Genomic DNA, 25,675 nt, shown 5'->3' on the forward strand with positions numbered 1-25,675 from the left:
ACGGGCCAGGCAACATATATTCATTTTCTCAGTCATAAATAGCACCACTTCTCCCTCTGTTGTCTGCAGCAGACATCTGTTTTATTAAGACATCTTTTTTCCTGCTTGTGGACTTGGTTTCCGAATCCTTGGCAACACTACCCTCCAACCCTACCCTGGCAGCTACTACCAATCCATCAGAATTAGTATACAAGATGAAAGCTATTTTCTGTCGTGAGGTTATTATTATTATTTTATAGATTACTTTAGCTATTATTTTTACTTACTCCAAAGATTAAGTAGCAAGCACAGGTTTGCAAAGACAGTACTAGGTGATGCTGACTTTAGAATTGAAGTCTGACTCAATTCAGAAGCAATGATCTTTATGTAACACTGTGTTTTAAATTGGTGACCAAAATTGGTATTATTCCTTGAATGGTCTAATTAGGAACAAAACTAAAAGATGTCTAGAGGTTAGTGACTATGGTCTAAGTGGATTAAGTTGATTGGGGGTTGGTAGCATTAGTAGTTTCATGCTTATGATGTGCAGTACAGGTGTCTGCATAAGGATTAGCTATAAAAGAGTTTATAATTGTAAGGCAGGTGATCATTTAAAGGCTCTGACTGATGCATGTGCTTTGGAGAAGAATCTTTAGATGAGATGGAATTTAAAACATTTCTAAGGTAGCCTTTCAGTGTTTGACCAAGAAGAAATAAGTAGAACCTGTAAATTCTGGTGATTTAGGCTAATGGTCAGAATAAACATGGTAGACAAAATACAGTTGATTTTGAAAAGGACTCTTAGATCCATTTTAAAGGAACTAAATTTGGGGGTTTAATTCCATGTTTGTGTGCAGGTATACAAAATTGCGCTTCATTTTATTGTAAATTCACAAATTTGCATTTTTTACAAATTGAAAGTTTGTGGCAACTCTGTGTTGAACGAATCTATTGGCACAATTTTTTCAACAGCATGTGCTCACCTTGTGTCTCTGTGTCACGTTTTGGTAATTCTTGTAATATTTGAAACTTTTTTGTTATTATTATATTTGTTATGGTGATCTGTGATCAGTGATCTTTGATGCTACTGTTGAAATTGTTTTGGGCGCTACGAGCCATGCCAATATGGGCGCTATGAGCCATGGCAAACTTAGTTGATAAATGTTGTGTGTGTTCTGATTGTTCCTCCAACCAGTTATTCCCTCAGTCTCTCTTCCTTTCCTCAGGCTTCCCTATTCCCTGAGACACAACAATTAATAACCCTACAAATGTTGAGTGAAAGGAAGAGTCACACGTCTCTCACTTTAATTCAAAAGCTAGAAGTGATTAATCCTAGTGAGGAAGGCATGTTAAAAGCTGAGACTGGCCAAAAGCTAGGCCTTTTGTGCCAGTAGCTGAAGTTGTGAATGCAAAGGAAAATTAACAGTGCTACCTGCTGTAGTGAACACATGAGTGACAGGAAGACTTAACAGGCTTATTGCTGATATGGAGAAGTTCGAGTGGTCTGGATGACAGATCAAACCAGCCACAACATTCCCTAAAGCCAAAGCCTAATGCAGAGTAAGACCCTTACTCTCTTCAATTCTGTGGATGCTGAGAGAAGTGAAGAAGCTGTAGAAGAAAAGTTGGAAGCCAGCAGAGGTTAGTTCATAAGGTTTAGAAAGAAGCTATCTCCATAACATAAAAGTATGAGGTGAAGCAGCAAGTGCTGATGGAGAAGCTGTAGCAGGTTATCCATAAGATCTAGCTGAGATCATTGATGAAGGTGGCTACACTAAACAACAGATTTTCATTGTAGGTGAAACAGCCTTCTATTAGAAGAGGATGCCATTTAAGAGTTTCATAGCTAGAGAGGAGAAGTCAGTGCCTGGCTTCAAAGCTTCAAAGGACAGGCTGACTCTCTTGTTAGGGGCTGATGCATCTGGTGACTTTAAGTGGAAGCCAGTGCCCATTGACGATTCTGAAAGTCCTTGGGGTTTTAAGAAGGATGCTAAATGTACTCTGTGTGCTCTACAAGTAGAACAACAAAGCCTAAATTTTGGGGGTTTTAGATGACAGAACGTCTGTTTACAGCATGGTTTATTGAATATTTTGAGTCTGCTGTTGAGTCCTACTGCACAGAAAAAAGATTCATTTCAAAATGTTACTGCTCTTTGACAAGGCATCTGCTCACCCAGGAGCTCTAATGGAGACATACAAGGAGATGAACGTTGTTTTCATGCCTGCTAATGTAATATTTATTCTGTAGCTCATGAATCAAGGATTAGTTAAGACTTTCAAGCTTTATTATTTAGAAAATATATTGTGTAAGGCTGTAGCTGCCATAGATAGTGATTCCTTTGATGGACCTGGCAAAGTAAATTGAAAACTTTCTGGAAAGGATTAATCATTCTAGATGCCATTAAGAACATTTGTGATTCTTTTGAGGAGGCCAAAATATTAACATTAATAGGAGTTTGGAAGAAGTTGATTCCAACTATCATGGATGACTTTGAGAGGCTCAAGACTTAAGCAGGGGAAGCCACTACAGATGAGGTGAAACTAGCAAGAGAACTAGAATTAGAAGTGGAGCCTGAATATGTGACTAAATTGCTGAAATCTCGTGATAAAACTTGAATGGATGAGGAGCTGCTTATGTGGATGAACAGAGTGGTTTCCTGAGATGAAATCTACTGGTGAAGCTGCTATGAACATTGTTGAAATGACAAAGGGTTTAGAATATTATATACACTTAGTTGATAAAAAAAAAAAGCAGTAGGGTTTGAGAGGATTGACTCCAGTTTTTAAAGTTCTATTGTGGGTAAAATGCTATCAAACAGCATTGCATGCTACAGAGAAATCTTCCATGAAAGGAAGACTCACCCATCGGTGTGGTAAGCTTCATTGTCTAATTTTAAGAAATTGCTACAACCACCCCAACCTTCATCAGCCATCATCCTGATTGGTCCACAATCATCAACATCAAGGCAAAACCCTTCACCAGCAAAAAGATAGGACTTGCTGAAGATTTAGACAATCATTACTATTTTTTTTGCAATAAATTATTTTTAAATTAAGGTCATACATTTTTTAAGATACAATGATATTGCACACTTAATAGACTACCGTCTAGTATAAACATAACTTTTGTTTGCACTGGGAAACCAAAAAGTTTATGTGACTTGTTTTATTGTGATTTATTGCAGTGGTTGGGAGTCAAACCCATTGATATCTCTGAGGTATGCCTGTACCTGGATGTATTTCGATGGGGCTGTCATGTAACTACATATTTTCCTTCTGTAAACATGTGGGCAAGTACATATGTTGTAATGATCCTTTTGTTTATTTTTTTAAAATTCCAGTTTCCAATGACACTCACATATATATTCATACACAAACACATGCACACAATCACAGCATACGTGTGTGCCCACACACATCTATTTTCTCTTATACCCCTTATTCCAATTGTAGAGGATTATGCCAGTTTACGTTTTGCTCCTACATGGGTTTGCCTGAGGGAAAAGATGGTAACTTTGACTAAACTTGTCATTTTCTATCTGTTTCTCCTTTCCATGTTGCTGAGATGATTATTTCAAAAGCAGTGCTGCTATTATCTCCAAGTATAGTTTTTATGCAGTTCTATTTAAATTACCTTAAAGGATTGGAAAACAATTTCATAACTTTCAGTTTTTTCATAAAAATGAAGAAAAATCAATATTTACTTTCCAAAATGCATTAAACATAAAGTTCTTTTATTTTTTTTCCCTGACAATTAGCTAGTGACCTTGAACAACTTTAACTTTTGAGGTCTCCATTTATCTGTAAAATTATGAACTAGACAAATGTATTTCTGAGTTCTAGTGTCTTATGTTCTGTTGTCCCAGTCTTCATTTTCTTGAATTAAATTTGATGTGTGGAAAATTGTATTTATACAGGAGTTCATTTTGGGGGTGATTATTTTAGTGGAAGATTAATCTCTTTCCAAAGATACTGGCTAAGTGACTAAATAAGCATTCCCTCTTGTGCATTACACTGTTAAAAGCAGTATACCACTTTTTGGATTACCACCACATCTAAATCACGATATGTCTACAGTGTCTTTCTTGCCTCCTGCTTACAGATTTAACATTTCTTTTGGAAACTTTTCGGATTTACTTTTCAAGACAAAAGAAGACATAAAATTTGTACAAAGTTCAACTTATCTCTAACTGAAAAAGTATTTAAGCCTTTGACTTCCAAACAGACATATACATTAAAAAATTTACATTTAAACTAGAGAATGCATATTTTTTCCTTACACTCCTCCCAGTCTTAGGAAGGATTAGGGATAAAAGGAACACTAGGCTGGGCATGGTGGCTCACGCCTGTAATCCCAGCACTTTGGGAGGCCAAGGCAGATGGATCATGAGGTCAAGAGATCGAGACCATCCTGGGCAACATAGCGAAATCCTGTCTCTACTTAAAATACAAAAATGAGGCACCATTTGCGTGTGCCTGTAGTCCCAGCTACTCGGGAGGCTGAGGCAGGAGAATTGCTTGAACCTGGGAGGCGGAGGTTGCAGTGAGCTGAGATTGCGCCACTGCACTCCAGCCTGGTGACAGAGTGAGACTCCATCTCAAAAAAAAAAAAAAAAGGAACACTGAATTTCGTTTCCAATAATGTAATAAATTTATATGACTTTTTTGTATTTCTTCTTTTGTATTTTTAAAAGCAGGGTTTTCTTGAATTTTATTTTATTGTCTGGAAATTATGTATCCTTAGTATTTCTGTTCACTGTTCATTTTCGTAAGAATAGTGATTTCTTTTGAGTTCCACATGTACATCAGTGGAGTCTTATTTGTTGGTTAGAATTTAGGGGACAAATATCAAGAAAGGTCGTGCATAGTCTTATTTGCTTATTTGACTTTTGTGGGTACTTTGACAAATTTGGCAGCTAATTGACTGTAAATATGAAATATAGTGATTATTTGAGTAACTTAAAAAATTTATGAGGTTCTTTGATATAGATAAATTGAATGCTTTTAAAAGTGGGAATTGGCTTTCATTGTCATTCTGCAGTTTTGAGAAATATCTTAGAATGTAGTAGTTTTTATTGTTACTGTACATACTAAGCCTTGTAAAAATAATGCTGGTACAGTTAAGATTAGGTGTATGTGGTAAAACCTAATCAATTTATATTAAATACGTGGGAGAGTTTAGTTCTAATTACAGGCCTTAAAAAGTACAGCGTTTTTACGTGAATTAGCTATGTAACTCAAACTAAGTTACGTGTGTAACTTCTAGAGAATAAGCCTTAATGTGCATGGAGAATATTTCTAAGTAACCTCTGAAAACATCAGAGGCCTCAATATATTAATACATTATAATTATGTTATTTTTATTACATGACCCTTCTAATGTTTCAAAAATAGCTTTTTGTTATAATTCGGTAAATAGCCAGTCATTGGACTAGCATCTCCTCAATTGGAAAGAACTGTAGCACACAGGTATATTTCATTCTAGCCTTTCAGCAGGTAATCTGTTCACTGGTAATATTCCAATTAACACTCTATTTTTTGCAATGGGGTTTTGCTGAATAATTCCTTTATAACCCCATAGCTTTAAGTTAGGTGTTTCTTCTTGCAAAGCCTATCTTCCTGATAATCAGTGATTATTCTGTATTTTTAATAATAAAGAAGCAATACCATTGTTACAACCAAGTCAGAATGAAGATCTAACCTACTTTGGTGATAGAAATACTATTTTCTAGTTTTTTTAGCTTGCTTCTCAGACGACCTACTTTTTTTAGTGGATATCATGGTTTTTACTTCTCATGTTATTGCTGTAGGATATTTCTGTTTCTTATATCCAAGCTGTTTATAAAAGCTTCTGTGCTAAACTGAAATGATTAAATTATTTAATATTTTCATTATGGAAAGACTAAAAGTAATTCACAATAATTATAAGGTCATACATATACAGAACACTACAAAGTTTTATTCAGCTTACATTAAAGTGGTGACATGCTTCTGAGTGAAGGAAATATATCTATATAGTAGTAACTAATAGATAAAATTACTGTTAGAATATTCAAAGTATGTGTTTATGGGGTACAGTGTGATGTTTTGATATATGTATACATTGTGGAATGATTAAATCAAGCTAATTAACATATCAGTCACTTTGCCTTTTTTGTAGTGAGAACATTTAAGGTCTATTCTTTTAGAAATTTTGACATATACAACACATTATTAATGACTGTAGTGACCATGCTATGTGGTAGATCTCTAGAACTCCTCGTCTGTCTGAAACTTTGTGCCCTTTGCAGTATCTCCCCATTTCCTATCCTGCTCCTCTCCATTCCCTTCTTCTCTCCCACCTCTGGTAACTACCATTCTACTCTACATCTGTGAATTTGACTTTTGTAGATTCCACGTACAAGTGATATCATGCAGTATTTGTCCTTCCGTGTCTGCTTTCTTTCACTTGGCATAATGTCCTCCGGGTTCATCCATATTGTTGCATATGACAGAATTTCCTTGTTTTTTTAGACTGCATAGTATTCCACCGCATATATTTACCACATTTTCTTTATCTGTTTCCACCATTTGCCGTTATCTTCTAAAGTTAAACATACATTTGCCCCATAAACCCAGCTGTTCTCCTCGAAATACATTTAGAAGAAACGCACGCACAGCATGCATGTGGGAAACAGAGACATGTATTATATAAAAAGGTTCATAGCAAAAAGAGTCATAGCAAACCCAAATCAATTCAAATGTTTATGAATGGTAGAATTGAAATTTTTACGTATGTATGCATGCATATATGTATATATATGTATATTTATACACAATGGAATTATATACAGAAATGAAAAGGAATGAGCCATAACTACAAGCAATAAAATAGTTTGATCTTACAAACCTAATGTTGAAAGAAGTAGCACTCAAAAATGCCCACTTAACAATTCCACTTGTATAAATTTTCTAAGCAGACAAAACCAAGCTGTGGTGAAAGCACTCAGAAGATTAGGTACTTCTGAGGCACAAAGTAGTGCCTAGGAAGGTAAGTTAAAGGGGCTCCTGGAATGCCAGCAAAGTTCTGGTTCTTGACTTGGTTTGTAGCAACTCAGGTGCTTACTTTGTGATAATTACATGAACGTTTTATACATTTGTGCACTTTTCTGTATTTTTGGTTTTTGACCCAATAAGTAGAGATTTTTAAAAAAAGAAACATTACAAAAGACTCTTTCCAAAAAAGAATAATCAAAGTAATTTTTTTTTTTTTTTTACTGTTGAACAACTTTAATGCAGAAAATATTTATTAAAAAAATAGAGTGAGAAATCGGTTACCTTATACAGTTAAACATAATTTAATGTTATCTCTGAGAATTGTGGATTATTTTATATCCTCATGTTTGGCTAAAAATTATAACTTTGCGCTAAGAAAGCCTTCATTTTTCCTCTTATCTTCAAGTTGGAAATACCAACTAAGAAAATACAAAATATAAGAAAATACACAATTCACACTTGTATACACACAATTTCGTTTCATCCGTACATTTACTAAATAGTTCCTTGGGAGAGATGTAACATTAGAATGGAGGGTGAAATATTCTCCAACAACCCACTATTATAAATTTGTAAAACAAATTTAATAGTATGATGATAAAAACAAATTTAACTTTAAAAATTACTTTGATTGATAGGCGAAATAATCAAAGTAATTTTTAAAGTTAAATTTGTTTTTATCATCATACTATTAAATTTGTTTTACAAATTTATAATAGTGGGTTGTTGGAGAATATATAATATGAGCATATATGATAAAACATAAATAGTAACTTTACAGGATTGGATTGACCTTTCAGTAACTTACTTGTGTATGTTAAGGCTCAGATACAAAAGTGGGTCCTCTCTTACAGTCTTTCCTTCTAGACGATGTGAAGAGATGCTTGGGAAATGGTGATGTGATTTCTGCAGTTGAGAAGCTTGCCATTCAGAATCACATACTTGAATGAAGTGTCTTTATTACGAGACTTCATAAGACCTAATTTCTGGGTTGTTCCAGAAAATTCTGTTATCAGGCTATCATATTCATTTGGTTAACTATAAAGAGAAGAGTTAGGGAAACTTTTTCTGAGGTTACTTTTAGGTGCTAATTTAAAATGATTCTTTGTAACAGTCAAATTCACACTACTTTCTTTGTTCTTAACTTCCCATAAACTTTTTTTAACAGGTGGAGAGAGAACCTGTGGAGTACATGAACTTATCTGTATTAGAAAAGGTAAGTCACTGCTCTGCATGGCTATTTAAATACTAACTGAATACTTTCAAACTGTATAATAGATTTTGGTAGGATGGCGTATAATTTGTATTTATAAAGTGTAAATTTATAGTAAATATTAACATTTGTCTTATAGACTTAAGCATTCATAAAGTGCATATTACTTATTATGTGATTATTGAGAGTTGTTGCTTTATATTTAGTTTTGATGGGCTGATAGAGCCTGCCTGGTTTCTAGCATATTAGTTATTAGACATGGTGAAGAGGCAAAGAATGGAGGGTTTGATTTTTGTTCCCTTTCAGAATCTGGAATCTGAGTGCATGCTGATCTCCCATTGACTTCTGTTCTATTACTGTACCCCATCAGAGAGATGTGAGGACTTGGTTGAAATTCAAATCGGGAACATATCCAAAGACCACAACATCCTTTGACACCAACAACTGTCTATGCTTCCTTAGAAGGAGCCACCTGACAACTGGGTGGTTCAACAAAGTGGCCCCAGGAAAGGTAATTCAGTTACTAGGTGGGAGGCAAGGAATCAGGTATTCTCTAGATTTGGAAGAATCAGGAGAACCTTGGGAGTCCTCACAACTCCTTATAAGTAATCACAAATCTGTGAAATGGTATGAAGAAAAGATATTCCTGGGGAGGTCAGGGGAAGAAATCCTCATAAATTTACTACTCTTGTCTCTTTTTAAACTTGGGGCACTTTCTTTTCTTGCATCTCTCTTCAAACTCACTTGGCCCTCCTGAGTCTAGCCAACTAACAGCACTCCTCCCATCCCTAATATTTCACTTTAAGGAAGTTTGGAGCAGTGTCATTATTTGACACTCATACCTGGGTATTAGAGGCGTGGCAGGAAAATGTCAGCATATTTTCAGTAAGTCTTTAACAGCTCTGAAAAGCTTCAACTTCTTTAGACTTTAAAAACATTTTAATCCTTTTTAGGTGAATTTATGTCACTATTAGTGACATGGTTATACTAGTTTATCTGTGAGTCATTGCATGCAATTGCTGTTCATTTAAAATCTTCTTTCTTTATTAAAATACAGTTTTTCCGTATACCTTTCCTCTGGTACCATAAAGGAGGAAATTGAAGTCAGTTTCGTGAAATCTCAAATTTAGGATTGTGATTCTCATGCTATAACCATTGTTGATTTGTGCTTCTTACTTAAAGTGGAGATAGGGGATAGACAAATTTATGCATTGTTTTCTTTCTCCACATAAACATTTGTAGTCTTCTGCTATTTATATAAATCCAGAATTACTAAAAATGTTTAAAATAATTTTATAGTTATTATCCAGTCCCACTAAAACTTTTTAAAACTTTTAATTTGATGGGATAGCAAAAGACAGTAAAGATCAGTTGGAATCAAAAGCTGTTAAAGGTGTGGTCAGGTGAAAAGAGAATCAAGACAAGAATAGAGACAGCTAGAAGTAAGAAAATGAAAAGGTTTAGAGGGTCTTTTGTGGCTACAAAGGGAACAGAAAGCTACAATGGAGAAAATTAGATAAGGATAGAGGATAGTGTGAATATATCTTTTTTTATCATGGCTTTTTTTGTTGTTGTTCTTTATTGCTGTCTGTATTCCTTTTCAGGTAGTTCTCAAAGTATGCTTTGCCCAGATTTCTCTATATTAGTCTAGCTTTTTCGCTGTCTTCCATTATCTATAGAAATTTAATTCTGCATTTAAAAAATTTATTCACACCATAGCCATGACATGGAAAAAATCTGAATCTCTGTTTATCCTCTCAACATTCAGTACAGTAAATTTTTCATAAGTATTTGAATATTTTTAGAATTAATGCTCTGGGCTAAAGCTTTTTGCGTTTTATGCTAGACTTCCATAGAGTAGATCATATGAAAGTTGTGAAGAGTAATTATAATTAGTATCAATGATTATTCTAATGAAATGACATCTCTGACATCACAACCTCCTTTTTTCTTTTTCTTTTTTTTTTTTTAAGACAGATTTTTCACTCTGTCTCTCAGGCTGGAATGTAGTGGTATGATCTTGGCCCACTGTACCCTCTGCCTCCTGGGTTCAAGCTATTCTCATGCCTCAGCCTCCCAAGTAGCTGGGATTACAGGTGTACGCCACCATGCCCGGCTAATTTTTCTATTTTTAGTAGAGATGGGATTTCACCATGTTGGCCAGGCTGGTCTTGAACTCGTGACCTCAAATGATCTGCCCACCTCGGCCTCCCCAAATTCTGGGATTACCGGTGTGAGCCACTGCGTTCGGCCAGACATCACAACTTCTTTTTACCTCTTTGGCTGTTTCTGTCTCTTTTGCTAGCCTCTCTCCCCGTCAGACCTCTGATTATATCATATACCAGGGGTTTGGTCCTGGGCTTACTTCATTTTTCCATCTTTTACTCTGATTTTATCTAGTTCTGTTGCTTTAAATGCCACATAAATTTGTAAATCCAGCTCTTGGCTGTCTGAGCTCCCTCATCTTTTATCAAATGAGTTACTTGATATTTCTATCTGGATGTCTGTTATAATAACAACTTGACATGTTTAAAATGCAAGTCTTGATTTTCTTACCTGAGCCTATACCTTCCTCAGTTTTCTCCATCTCAGCTAATAAATAGCACTGTCTACCCAGTTACTCAACTCCTAACTTAGGAATCATCCTATATTTCCCTCATTATTATTGTCCACATTTAATTTATTAGTAAGTTCAATCAGTTCTACCTGCAAAGTATATTTTTTAATCTATCCTCTTTTTTTTCATCCTGCTGCTGTCATTGTAGTCTGGTTCTCTGTCTTTTTTTTGCCTAGATCACTGTCATAGTTTTCTAACTGGTTTCCCTACTTGCATTTTTTTCTCCTTTCAGTAAGTATTAGTGATTTTCAAAAATGTAAATCAGGCCAACCACTTTGCTTGTTAAAATTTTTCTGTTTATTGTTATTATACCTTAAATAAAAGTATCTTACCCTGATCTACAAAGACATTATAGTATCAACTCGGAGCCCAAAATGTCATCTGAATATCATCAGTTCAAAAGTCTCATTATCTAAATCACTTACATTATGTATGGGTGAGACTCTGGGTGTAATCCATTGTGGTTCAAAATTCCTTTCTATCTTTGGACCTGTGAAAATAGAAACCAACTTACCCTCCCATGCGTTTCTTCAAATCTCATTTCCCTAAGTTGTATTTCAATTTTGATTAAGTCAGTTTTCAGAACTTACTTTTTTATGATCAATATTGTTTGCAGTAAAGCCATATTATATCATAATTATATTTCCCTTTTATATAGTTTTCATCTTAAAAATATCCCTTCTTTCAAATTGTAAGCACGTGTCTCAACTCCTCATTAACCATGGTTCAGAATCCACTCTGATTTCTCTGTCATTCTTATTTTTCTTCTGCTACCACTCTTCCCCCTGTGTTGAAGTATACATCTTCTATATCATATATCCCTATAGAAGATTTTTCTGCTTCCCTAGGAAATAGTCAACATATTGTATTACTCAAGGTACTGTTAGCTGCTGCGCCAAACAAACCCCAAACAAATAATGACTCAAACAGGATAGAGGTTTATTTCTCTCTCGTGAAGTTTATATCAGGTATTTCTAGTTGCCACAGAGCACTCCTTCAGCAGTGATTCAGGGATCCAGGATCCTAGTTTGTGGCTCTGGCACATGGCTTTGGAGGTTAGTGTGTTCATCTTCATTAAGCAGGGAGTGTGTGGAGAAAAGGGGAAAGGAAGATCATGTGTAGGAGGTTTTTGTGGGATAGGCCTGGAAGCAAAGTACATTCCTTAAGATTCCCCTGTCAATAATTCAGTCACAGAGCTACATCTATAGTAACTTCAAAACAGGCTGGGAAATGTTAGTGAGTCAGTGAGCCCAAGAAGTACAGCAACCTATATTCTGCCCTTTATCAATTAATCTACCCTAATATAAAGTGCTCACCTTGCCATAGTCTTACAGGCTCTATATATGCTAATGGTGACCATGTGGATAAATTTCTTCTAGAGGTAGGTATATAACTTAAAGGTGTGACTTCAGTGAGAAAATTTAAGGCTAAGTAGAAGGGGAGATTAATATGGAAAGATGTAATAGGGTTGTTTCGTTTTGTTGTATTTTGTTTTGGAAGGGAAGGGATTGTGAATCCTCTGATTTTGTGATTGTCTTTTGTCTCTTAGGATCCTACCCCCTTTTTTTTCATTTCCCCTTCACCACCCAGTTGCTGAAGGGCCTTTTCCCTTCTGCCTTTTTTCCTCCTGCAGAAGCTATGTACAAAGACTGCCTAACTACCCCCTTAAGTTATGCTCGAAAGTAACTTATGCTAAGTTATGCTGAAAGTAACTCACATGTACTTTTAGAGTTCCTTGCCTGTAGGCTGTGCTGTCATCTACTCAGTTTTGTTATTGCTGCTGTTAGTATTTTCAGATTTAACATGGACTTTCCTTTCTAACTTTAGCTCCCCATTGCTGTCTTCTTTCTTCTGTCTTCCTGATAGTTTTTCTCTTCCTTTGTCTACACCAAAACCTTTCTGTTTTGTTTCGGTGGGGTGGGATCGTGAGAGATTGCACCTTATGATTTGGTAAGTTTTCTGTTTTTACTCGCATTTATTTTGAGATATTAGCATTCTCTGTATTCAGATGATTCTGAGGATATAGTTTTTATGTAGCATATATATATATATATATATATATTTGAGACAGAGTCTTGCTCTTGTCACCCAGGCTGGAGTGCAATGGCGCGATCTCGGCTTACTACAATCTCCACCTCCTGGGTTCAGGCGATTCTCCTGCCTCAGCCTCCCGAGCAACTGGGATTACAGGCATGCACCACCATGCCCGTCTAATTTTTGTATTGGTAGTAGAGACTGGGTTTCACCATGTTAGCCAGGCTTGTCTTGAACTCCTTACCTCAGGTGGTCCACCCACTTCAGCCTCCCAACGTGCTGGGATTACAGGCATGAGCCACCCCACCCAGCCTGTAGATTTACTTTTTCTTTCTTGTTTTGTACAGTTTGGGGGAGGTAAAACTGGGAGGCATGGAATTAGGCAGATTCCATTTTTTTTCAAATACTCAGAAGTGTCTATGGTATGTTCATGAACAAAAATTTTAATGTTAATTTAGTCTAACTTCTTAATATTTTTTCTTTTCATTCTTTTCTCTTTCTCCCCCTCCTTCCTTCTTTCTCTCTGTCTTTCTAGTGCTTTTTGAGATGTTGTGGGGAAATCCTTCCTTACCCCTAAGGTGATAGCAATTGTGTTACTTTAAGAGGTTTAGTCTTGATTTTTATATTTATGTTATTAATCCATCTGAAGTTGATTTTTATATGGTTAAGAACCTAATTTCATTTTATAATGGTTAAGTAGTAGTTCCAGCACAATTTACTAAGTATTCCAAAGATTTCCCACTGATCTGCAGTGCCACCTCTGCTACCTCTGTCGAGTTTTTATCACGTTGGTCTATTTCTGTTCTGTTAATCAGTTTACCTATTCCCTAACAGTACGTCACTATCTTAATTATTAAAGTGTTGTGATTCTTGTTATCTAGTAGTACAAATTCTTCTTACTTTTCTTCTTCAGTAATGTAATAACTATTTCTGGGCCTTTGATTTTCCATATAAAGTTTAGAATCAGCTTGTCAAGTTCTTTAAAAAGCCTTTTTGGAATTTTAATAGGGATTACATTGAATCTGTAGATCTATGTAGAGATTATATCTTTAAAATACTGAAATTTCTTATTCTTGAACATGGTGTATCTTTGCATTTGTTTAATACCTTTCAGTAAGGTTTTGAAAATTCATCTATAATGATCTTGCATTTTTTTAGATTTATGTTTAGATATCTTATATTTTTTGTTGCTATAGTAAATGAAATTTGTTAATAAAAATGCAATTAACTTTCCTAAATTAGTGTTATATGTAGCCATATTGCTAGACTATTTAACTATTTCCATAGATATTTTGGGTTTTCTCAGTAGACATATCATCTGGAAATAATAACAGTTTTTTAATCTTTTCTAGTTATACTTTTTATTTCTTTGGCAGCTTCTTCGGGAAAATAAACAAAATAGAACTAAAAGGATACTCTATAATCCTCTTCCAACTGCTTGACTAAGCATGATCTTAAAAATGGACAATAACAAGTGTTGGCAAGGATGTGGAGGAATTGAAACTCCCATCTATTGCTGGGAATGTAAAATGGTATAGCAACGTTAGAAAACAATTACAAAGTTCCTTAAAAAAAAAAAAAAAAAAAGACATGGAGTTACCATATAACCCAGGCCTATACCCAAGAAAATTGAAAACATATGTTTATACAAAAATTTGTAGATGAATATTCATAGCAAGGTTATTCTTTTTTGTAATTTTTTTTTTTCTCGAGACGGAGTCTCGCTTTATTGCCCAGGCTGGACTGCAGTGGCATGATCTCAGCTCACTGCAACCTCCGCCTCCTGGGTTCAAGCAATTCTCATGCCTCAGCCTCCTGAGTAGCTGGTACTATAGGTGTGTGCCACCACAGCCAGCTAATTTTTTGTATTTTTAGTAGAGACGGGGTTTCACCACATTGGCCAGGCTGGTCTCCATCGCTTGATCTCATGATCCTCCTGCCTTGGCCTCCCAAAGTGCTGAGATTACAGGCATGAGCCACCACACCCGGCCTAGCAACTGTATTCTTAATAGCCAAAAAGAAAGGGAAACAACCTAAATATCTATCAACTGATGAATGAATTAAATAAATGTGGCATATTGGCACAATGGAATATTATTCATTCACCAGAAGAAATGAATTATTGATACAAGCTACAACATTGATGAACCTTGCAAACAGTGAAAGAAACCAGACACGGAAAGCCACATATCATATGTATAGGCTTTCATTCATATGAAATGTCCAGAATAGACAAATCTATAGAGACAGAATATAGATTAGTAGTTGCCAGGGCTAGGGGAGGGGAGAATAGGGAGCTACTACTAATAGGTATGGGTTTTTCTGGGGAGTGATGAAAATATTCTGAATTTAGATAGTGATTGCACAACTCTATGAATATATTACAGAACACTGAATTATGCACTTTGGTGAATTTTGTGGCATATGTGTTTTATCTCAATAAAAAAAAAAAATCTGCTTACATAGTGTGTTTTATTCTTACCAGCTCCTCTTTTTATGCAAAAGTTTCCATTACCTGAAATTCTATTCCTTTGATATTTACTACTTTAGATTTTTTATGTCTTTATGAACCTAAATTAAAATAATGATATGCCTGAGACAGGTGAATGTATATACTAATGTATGTCAATATGTTCAAGTCATATTAACCTGGAGGGTGGTTTGTAGTTTTATGGCACAGGACTCTCTATTGTCCTGGCCTGTTAGTATTTTTATATACTAAATCTATATGGCATTACTTTATTGGATATTCACAAATCAAATGTAATATCCCAATATGAATGACAATCTGTTTTTGGAAATTGTAGAAAAAAGTCTCTGTAGTGGTTAGAGAATAGGAGATGATCAGTGGTTAATTTTGTTTTTTCAATTTAGGAAAAATAAATTTATGCCTTTTTTTTAAACATTGAAAATAAAAATTACTGAATCAATTGGGAACATGTATAGAATATTTAAATTTATTACCTTCAGTGTTTTTCCTTGACTAGAAGGAAGTCACTTATTTAAACCACTAAAATATAAATATCTGAGCATACTTGAGAAAGAGTAGCAAAAAACACCTTTCCAGTCTTTTCTCCCATTTGAATCAAAGACTGTCTTGAAGCTAGGTTGGCCACATGTGGTTTTTTGAATGCTGCTCATCACTAGTCTAAGTGGCCTTTACAATTTCTTTCAAATATGATCCGAAATAATAACTTAAACCTCATCAGTTAACATCTTAAAGTGAGTAGTTGTAACTTATCTGAGGGCAAAGCCTTGTATGATTGTTGACATAGGATGTGCATGGTAGTGGTAGGTTTACAAATTATGGGGCTACAATAGATACCCTATATCTGTTCAGTTCTGATAGTTTCTTGTCCTAATACGCAACTGTTTTAGAATGATACACTTATAAGAGAGTACAAGGTGTGAGAGATGAAAATTTGGAGACAATAGGTAGATTACAGTTTCTAGAGCTAGGGGAGAGGCTGAACTTGGTGCTGCTTTTCCAAACCTCTGGCAGTCAAGGGAGTGTTTCTGCATGTGCTATTCTTTTCCTTTGAGTTGGCTGATGTCGCTTTGTGGACAAATGGAAATCCAGTTAGGTGTTTATATTTTACTGTCTACAGCCTTGGATTCTCCCTTTTTGCTGGGCAGACAGATTTATTATTTCTTTCTCTTTCCCCTGAAGTGCATCGTGGGCTCTTCCCTCTTTTGGTGGTGTTTTAGTTATTTCTTTTGGGAATATAGTAGAAAAGCGTCTAAACTGTAGGTGACAATTTTTCATGTAGAATTTGTGAAGATGTAGAACTATATTCTGACTTTTTGGGGGCTGGGATAGGTACAGTTTCTTGCTTAGTGACCAAACTTGACTTTCAAGCCTTTTATAGTTCTAATTGTCCAGAGTAGTAGAACAATAAAGTAACTTTTCTTTTTTCGTGTGTTTATTAGAGCTAGTATTTAGTAGAAAGAGAACATGATTATGAAATAAAGAGATATGGGTTAAATTTCCCAATTTGCTTCATCCAGGCTGGGTAACTAAAGTCATTAAATTCTTTGAGTCTCAGTTTCCCCCTCTGTAAAATGGTAACATTATTAAGGCTATCTGTACTAATCTCACAAGGCTTCTGTGAGGATCAAGTGAAGTAAAGTGTATGAAACCCTTTGTAGTCAGTAAATTGGTATGTACATATTATTATTATCTTGCTGAAGAAGGTAGGGACAGTCTTGGAACTTGTAGACTCTCATTGGAGATGAATGAATTTTTTGTATGAATTCTGGAAGGCATGACCCGATTGTTTCATTGTTTATTCTTTCAGTGGTTTGACACTCAGAACTTTGAATTTGTGAGACCTACCTACTGAGTCACTAATGTTAGCCTTCTAAAATGTTTCAATAATTCATTTAATAGTGGCATATGTCTGTAGGAAACAGTTTGCTGATCTCTGAACAAGGAAGTGGCTCCTAGTATGAAAAATTCTGACCACAAATCTTTGGATGTTGGCATATAAGCAGACCTCCATCTTCAATTTCTATGTAAATCCAGTAAAATAATTTTTCTCCTATTGTTAGATCAACATGCAAATGAGAAATTCTAAAAATTATGTAAAAATTATAATTGTCTTTTCTTTGTTTCTTTCTTGTGACTAAACAGTATGTAATGAATAAAGTACTCTTTTTCTCAGTGTATAATTTAGTTTTCATTATTTTAAAAAATATCTAGTCATAATATAATTCTTTTATTTATGCCATTTTCATTTTTTCTGGTTCTTAGGGTAGATATGTTTCCTTTTGATATAGTTCAGTGACTTCTAGACCCTACTGTTAAGAGATATTCTTGAATTGAAGAGGCCAATAGATTTTTGTAACTGCCCTGTTGTACATTTTAAGCTTTTTTTTTTTAACCTGGTGCAAGAAATTTCAATTAGGTTGTGAATTTATAGAGCCTCAGTAGTAGCAGAGAATAGGGCTTTAGCTACTATAATTAAGATGACAGTTTCATTTACAATTTAATAGAAGGTGGAGATCATGGAGCTGTATTTTCTTTGATTCATTCTCGGCTTCTTTGAACTTCTTAATGAGAGGTTTATGTTCACCCAGAGGCAGGGAGCCTATCGCATTGACTCATGCTTGTTATTTTTAGTTTTATGTTCCAAATTCAGGCTGCCATAAATTAACATATACACTAAGAGTAAAGCAGACCCCCAGTCTTTGAAGGGGAATGAAGTTCAAGAGATAAGGGGAAACATTTTATTATGGAGGTCATAGGAGTACAAGAATCTAGAGTAATCCAAATAAAAATGGAGAGCAAATGGGTGATGAAGGCTATGAGAACCCATCCTGTACCTCACTAAGTTCTACTTTTCTCTGAAATACCCATCTAAAAGTGTCATTTTCTTCTTCCTTTATTTCTTTCTGTAATGGCTGTATGAGTTGGAGTTTTATGAGTGTAAAACTAAGGTGTTTACAGAATGATGTCTGTGTACCAACTTCAGAAATGTAAAGCCTATTTCAGTTTTTCGTAACCTGTCTGCATTATTCAATTGAGTTATGGACTCTTTAATAAATCACATTGAAACGGAACAGAAGTTCATTTATTGCTACCAGAACAGAAAGACGAGAATGTTGTTTATCTGCCCGGCGCTTGGTTCAAGGGTTGTAATTGAGATGTCTAGGGTGTGTGTAAAAAAGAAAATCTTTTTTTATTCTTGAGAGAAGAGGAATAGAGATTGATTGCTGAGATGGTCCTGACAGAATTGGTATCATACATACCATCCACTATAGTCTCTTTAGTAAGGGTCCAGGTATTATAAAAAATATCCCATTGCCAATTTAGTTTAGATTTCTCTCTCCTAAGGTCTTTTCCATTGGAAGAAGGAAAGGGAAATTTTCTTGTTTTATCAACCTATTTCATCCTAAGACTTAGGCAGACGAATGGGATGTATACTAAGTAATTTTGGCTTATGTACTTATTTTACCTAAATGAATTATATATGTAAAAATATGTATGGTTGGGATCTTTTGATCAATAAATTTAATTTTCTGATTATTTATTCTGGCCTGTCATCATTTTCATGAGGAGGAAAAGTATCTACAGAGGACAGTTTTCATACATCAACTGAAGTATGACTCATCTTTTCTACATTTCAACCCCAGAAGTTAGGTAAACACAAACAAACCTTTAAGAAGTATATCTACAAAATGAGTGATGAATCTGATGAAATGACAGATTGATGATGATTTCCTCAAAGAATTGGTTGTTCACATCAGTGAATCTCTAATTACTGTAAAATATGGTCTTCTTTAAACATGTGTTTACATCCACTTGTAATTTATTTCAGTCAGAGGTGTGAGGGAAGGATCCAGCTTTACATTAATCTCTAACTGATCAGCCACTTATACAATACCAGTTATTGGATAATTCATTCTTTCCCTGACAACTTGCAGTACTACTGTTTTCATGTACTAAGTTGTTATACACGCTTGGGTCAGTGATATGGTTTGGCTCTGTGTCCCCACTTGAATCTCATCTTGAATTGTAATCCCCATTATTCCCACATGTCAAGGGAGGGACCAGGTGGGAGGTGATTGGATCATGGCAGCAGGTTCCCCCATGCTGTTCTCGTGTTAGTGAGTTCTCACGAGAGTTGATGGTTTTATAAGAGTTCAGCAGTTCCTCTTCTCTCCCACCTGCTGTTGTGTAAGATGTGCCTGCTTCCCCTTCTGCAATGATTGTAAGTTTCTTGAGGCCTCCCCAGCCATATGGAACTGTAAGTCAATTAAACTTCCTAACTTTATAAATTACGCAGTCTCGGGCAGTTCTTTATAGCAGTGTAGACTAATATAGTCAGTTTCTGTAGTTAAGTTTTTTTTCTTTCTATTCATCTGTATATGTTTTCTGGAACCACTATTACTCTGCTTTTATTATTGAGGCTTTTGTTACCTAGTAGGAAAGGGTTTCTTGCATTAATGTTCATTTTAAACATTTTCTGGTTATTCCCTTATGTTTATTTTTCAATGAACTTTGAAATAAAGTATGCTTTCCTACAATTTATATTCCAAAAGAATCCTTTTTCCCAGAAAGAATCCTAATACAATTGAATTTCCTTGTGCTCTCTCCCTGTCATGAGGGGTCACACAGAGCACACTTCCCTCAGCAATGAAAATGCAGCAATATGTATACCATCTTCATGCCTAGGAAAGTCCATTAGAGACTCAGAGCCCAAGGTTTTCATTGAGGGCTTGCCATGTAAGCACCCTCTTCCTAGCTTGCAAAAAAATTGCAGATTTCCAAAAGACATATAGGAGTTCAGCATAAACCATAGTATTTACACAAACAGTCTAGGTACAAGAAACTACTTTTATCAATTAATGTTGACTGGTACCACTCTGAGGATCAAGTTCCCAGATGCCAGCCAGGGGCCAACCCTATAAGCAGGGTTTTCTAAGGATAGCAGTCTCAGGTCTGCCATGTTCACTTTTTTTTCTGTACAGAAGGTCAATGCCAAAGTAGGGCATGTTTTGACGAAGTCTGTTTTAAAATAAAATTTTAGATTCAAGAGGTCCATGTTCATGTTTGTTATGTAGATATATTAATATATTGTGTGATGCTGAAATCTGGGCTTCTGTTGGATCCATTACCCAAAAATTAAATAGAGTACTCAATAGTTATTCAACCCTTGTCACACTCCCTCTCTCTTCTCTTTTAGACTCCCCATGTCTATTGTTTCCATCTTTATGTCTGTGTGTACTCAGTGAGAACAAGTGATACTTGATTTTCTGTTTCTCCATTAATTCACTTAGGATAATGGCCTCCAGCTACATCCATATTGCTGCAAAGGACATGATTTCATCTTTTTTGTGGCTGCATAGTATGCCATGACATATATGTGCCACATTTTCTTTATCCAGTCAATCGTTGATGGGCACCTAGTTGATTCCATGTCTTTGCTATTGTGAATAGCACTGGGATAAACATATAAGTGCATGAATCTTTTTGGTAGAAGAGTTTGTTTTCCTTTGGGCATTTACCCAGTAATGAGATTGCCGGGTTGAGTGGTAGTTCTATTTTTAGTTCTTTGAGAAATCTCCAGACTGCTTTCCACAGGGACTGAACTGATCTACGGTCGCATCAACAGTCCGTAAGCATTCTCTAAGGAAGACATTTTGAGTTAATTTTTATGTATGATGTGAGGTACATATCAAAGTTCACTTGGTATGGATAGCTAATTGTTTCAGCCTCATTTTTTGAAAAAAAAACAAGACAAAAACCTCTCTCTGAAATGCCTTTGTCCTTTTATATCAAATCAATAGATTATGTATTTATCGGTTTATTTTTGAACTTTTCTTTTTTTTTTTTTGAGATGGGGTCTTTCTCTGTGGCCAGGCTGGAGTGCAGTGGCGCCGTCTTGGCTCACTGCAACCTCCGTCTCCTGGATTCAATCGATTCTACTGCTTCAGCCACCCAAGTAGCTGGGACTACAGGTGTGTGCCCACCACACCCAGCTAATTTTGGTATTTTTCATAGAGATGAGGTTTCACCGTCTTGGCCAGGATGGTCTCGATTGCTTGATCTCATGATCCGCCTACCTAGGCCTCCCAAAGTGCTGAGATTATAGGCATGAGCCACCGCACCTGTCCTCTTTTTGAACTTTATCCTGTTCCATTGAATTATTTGTCTGCCTTGTTGCCAATACCAAAGTGTCTTGATTACTGTAGCTTTATAACCATTCTTGAAGTGCAAGTCTATGCATTTTATTTGTTTTCAGATTCTTCGCTCTTCCAGATCTCTTGCATGTCTATGTGACTTTTAGCTTCAGTTTATCAATTTCTACAAAACAGCCTGGCGGAATTTTGGATGGGACTGTGTTAGAAAAAAACACCTGTAGATAAGCTGAAGAAAATTGACATTTTAATATTATTGAGTCTACTAATCCATGAACCTAGTGTATATTTCTATTTAGTTCTTCTTTAATTTTCTTTAGATATAAATTGTAATTTTCAGTGTGTCTTAAACATTTTAACATATACACTAAGAGTAAAGCAGACCCCCAGTCTTTGAAGGGGAATGAAGTTATATCCCTAAGCATTTCATATTTTTTAATGTTGTAAATAGAAATTTTAAATTTAAATTTTTAGTGGTTTGTTGATATTATATAGGAATACAGTTATGTTTTGTACATTATTTTGTATGCTGCAACCTTGCTAAATGCACTCGTTAGTTCTAGTAGCTTATTTTGTAGATTCTAAAGAAATATTTATGTAGATGACCGTGTCTGTGAATAAAGACAGTTTTACTTCTTCCTTTCCAATCTGGATGCCTTTTATTTCTTTTTCCTGCCTTGTTTCACTGACTAGAACTTCTAGTACAATACTGAATAAAAGTAGTGAGAATGAGAATCTTTGCCTTGTTGGTGATCTCAAGGGAAAGCATTTTGGGTGATCTCAAGGGAAGACCATTCAATCTTTTGCCAGTAAGTATGATGTTAGATGTTTTTGCCTGGGTGAGGAACATCCTTTTTATTCCTAGTTTTCTGAGAAAGTTTAGAAGGAATGATTGTTGGAATTTTTACAAGAAAATGCTTTTTCTGTATCTACTGATATGATCATATGATTTTAAAACTTTTTTTAGTTTGTTTACATGATGAATCACATGTTAAACCAACCTTACGTTTATGAGATAAATTCCACTTGTTCATGATGGATTATCCTTTTACTATATTGTTGGATTGAATTTGCTAAAAATTTGTTAAGACTTTTCGTGTGTCAGTAGGGATCCTGATTTCTTTTCTTTTCTTTTCATGCCTCTTTCTAGTTTCAGTATCAGGATGATACTGGCCTGAGAGAATGAATTGGGAAGTTCCTTCCTCTTGAATTTTGTGAGAGAGTTATATATAGTTGGTATTATTTCTTTCTTAAATGTTTGGTACAGTTCACCAGAGAAGCCACATAGGCCTTAGTGGCATAAATCTTCTTTATGGGAAGGTTTTTAACTGCAGACTTAATTTTTAAAAAAATACATGGGCTTCTTTAGGTTATCTATTCAGTCCACTGTTGATGGGCACCTGGGTTGGTTCCATGTCTTTGCTATTGTGAATAATGCTGTGGTGAACATATGTGTGCATATGTCTTTTTTGGTAGAAACATTTATTTTCTTTGGAAGATATATCTGGTAATGGGATTGCTGCATCAAATGGTCGCTCTGTTTCAAGTTATTTGAGGAATCTCAGAGTTGCTTTCCACAGTGGCTAAACTTATTTACTTTACCATCAACAGTGTATAAGTGTTCCCCTTTCTTTGCAGCCTCACCAGCATCTGCTAATTTTTTACTTTTTAATAGTAGCCATTCTGACTATTGTGAAATGGTATCTCATTGTGGGTTTTTTTTTTTTCTTTTCTTTTTTTCTTTTTCTTTTTTTTTTGAGATAGAATCTCGCTCTGTTGCCCAGGCTGGAGTGCAGTGGTGCGATCTCGGCTCACTGCAACCTCCACCTCCTGGGTTCAAGCGATTCTCCTGCCTCAGCCTCCTGAGTAGCTTGGACTACAGGCATGCGCCACCACACCTGGCTAATTTTTTATATTTTTAGTAGAGACGGAGTTTCACCCTGTTAGCCAGGATGGTCTTGATCTCCTGACCTCGTGATCCACCCATCTTGGCCTCCCAAAGTACTGGGATTATAGGCGTGAACCACCATGCCTGGCCCTCATTGTGGTTCTGATTTTCATTTCTCTGATGATTAGTGATATTGACCATTTTTTCATGTTTGTTGGCTGCTTGTATGTCTTCTTTTGAGAAGTGTCTCTTTGTGTCTTTGCTCACTTTTTAATGGGGTTGTTTTTCGTTTGTTGACTTGTTTATTCCTTATAGATTCTGGATGTTAGACCTTTGTCAGATACATAGTTTGAAATATGCAAATATTTTCCCCCATTCTGCGGGCTGGCTGTTCGTTGTGTTGATTACTACTTTTACTGTGCAGAAGCTTTTTAGTTTATATAGTCCCATTTGTGTATTTTTGTTTTTGTTGCATTTGCTTTGGGGGTCTTAGTCATGAATTCTTTGCCTAGACAAATGTGCAGAGGAGGTATTCCTGTATTTTCTTTTAGAATTTTTATAGCTTCAGAATTTACATTTAAGTCCTTAATCCATCTTGAGTTAATTTTTGTATATAGTGAGAAATAGGGATCCAGTTTCAGTCCGCATATAGTAATCCAGTTTTCCAGCACCATTTATTGAATAGAGTGTCCTTTCCCCAGTGTATGTTTTTGTTAACTTTGTCAAAGGTCAGTTGGCTGTAGATATGTAACATTATTTCTGGGTTGTCTATTCTGTCCTGTTGGTCTATGCGTCCGTTTTTGTATCAGTACCATGCTGTTGTGGTTACTATAGCCTTATACCATTTAGTTTAAAGTTGGGTAATGTGATGCATCCAGCTTTATTCTTTTTGCTTAGGATGGCTTTCACTATTTGGGCTCTTTTTTGGTTCCATATGAACTTTAGAGTTTTTTTTTTTTTCTCCTAATTCTGTGAAAAATTGACATTGGTAGTTTGATAGGAATAGCATTGAATCTGTAGATTGCTTTGGGCAGTATGACTTTTTTTTTTGGTGTCAGAGTCTCACTCTTACCCAGGCTGGAGTACAATGGCACAGTCTTGGCTCACTGCAACCTCCGCCTCCCAGGTTCAAGCTGTTCTCCTGCCCTCAGCCTCCCGAGTACCTGGGATTACAGGCATGTGCTAGTTTTTGTATTTTTAGTAGAGATGGGATTTCACCATGTTGACCAGGCTGGTCTCAAACTCCTGACATAAGGTGATCCATCCACCTCGGCCTCCCAAAGTGTTGGGATTACAGGTGTGAGCCACTGCACCCGGGGCAGTATGGCCATTTTAATGATACTTACTCTCCAATCCAAGAGCATGAAATGTTTTTCCATTTGTGTTATCTATGATTTCTTTCAGCAGTGTTTGGTAGTTCTCCTTGAGGAGATCATTCACCTCTTTGATTAGATGTATTCCTAGATATTTCTTTTCTTGTGTGGCTATTATGAAAGATGTTGTTCTTGGCTTGGCTCTCAGCTTAAACATTATTAGTGTATAGAAATGCTACTGATTTTTGTACTTTGATTTTTGTCTTGAAACTTTACTGAAGTCGTTTGTCAGTTCCGGGAGCATTTTCGTGGAGTCTTTAGGGTTTTCTAGGCATAGCCTCATATCATCGTTAAAAAGAGACAGTTTGACTTCCTTTTGTCGTATAAGGATATCTTTCATTTCTTCCTCTTGCCTGATTGCTCTGGGTAGGTCTTCCAGTATTATGTTGAATAAGAGTGGTGAGAGTAGACATCCTTGTCTTGTTCCAGTTCTCAAGGGGAATTGCTCCAGCTTTTGTCCATTCAGTATAATTTTGGCTATGGATTTGTCATAGGTGGGTCTTATTATTTTGAGGTATGTTCCTTTTGCTGCCTAGTTTGTTGAGGGTTTTTATCACAAAGGGATATTGGATTTTATCAAAAGCTTTTTCCATGTTGATTGAGATGATCAAGTGATTTTTGTTCTTGACTCAGTTTATGCGGTGAATCACATTTATTGATTTGTTTATGTTGGACCAACCTTGCATCCCGGCAGTGAAGGCTCCTTGATCATGGCAGATTTAACTTTTTGATATGTTGCTGAATTTGATTTGCTAGTATTTTGTTGAGAATTTTTGTGTCTACATTCATCAGGGATATTGGCCTGAACTTTTCTTTTTTTGTTGTTGTATTTTTGCCAAGTTTTAGTATTAAGGTGATGCTGGCTTTGTAGAATGAGTTAGGGAGGAGTCCCT

The 25,675-nt window shown here is 35.7% G+C and overlaps 1 protein-coding gene across 3 annotated transcripts in view; it reads left to right on the top strand.

Moving 5' to 3' along the window:
* Positions 1 to 25,675, top strand: part of SYT14 (synaptotagmin 14) — a 227,062-nt gene that overhangs the window by 6,873 nt on the left and 194,514 nt on the right. For 2 of the 3 annotated variants that reach the window (XM_033197016.1, XM_033197018.1), the window contains exon 2: positions 8,183 to 8,230. In XM_033197016.1, the coding sequence (XP_033052907.1) occupies positions 8,183 to 8,230 (48 nt within the window). Of the gene's footprint in view, positions 1 to 8,182; positions 8,231 to 8,533; positions 8,739 to 25,675 lie in introns of those variants that run through there. The other variant, XM_033197017.1, reaches the window with a different exon arrangement.

Source organism: Trachypithecus francoisi, unplaced genomic scaffold (assembly GCF_009764315.1).
Source record: "Trachypithecus francoisi isolate TF-2019V2 unplaced genomic scaffold, Tfra_2.0 Lachesis_group5, whole genome shotgun sequence".
In the NCBI taxonomy this organism is placed as follows: Eukaryota; Metazoa; Chordata; class Mammalia; order Primates; family Cercopithecidae; genus Trachypithecus; species Trachypithecus francoisi.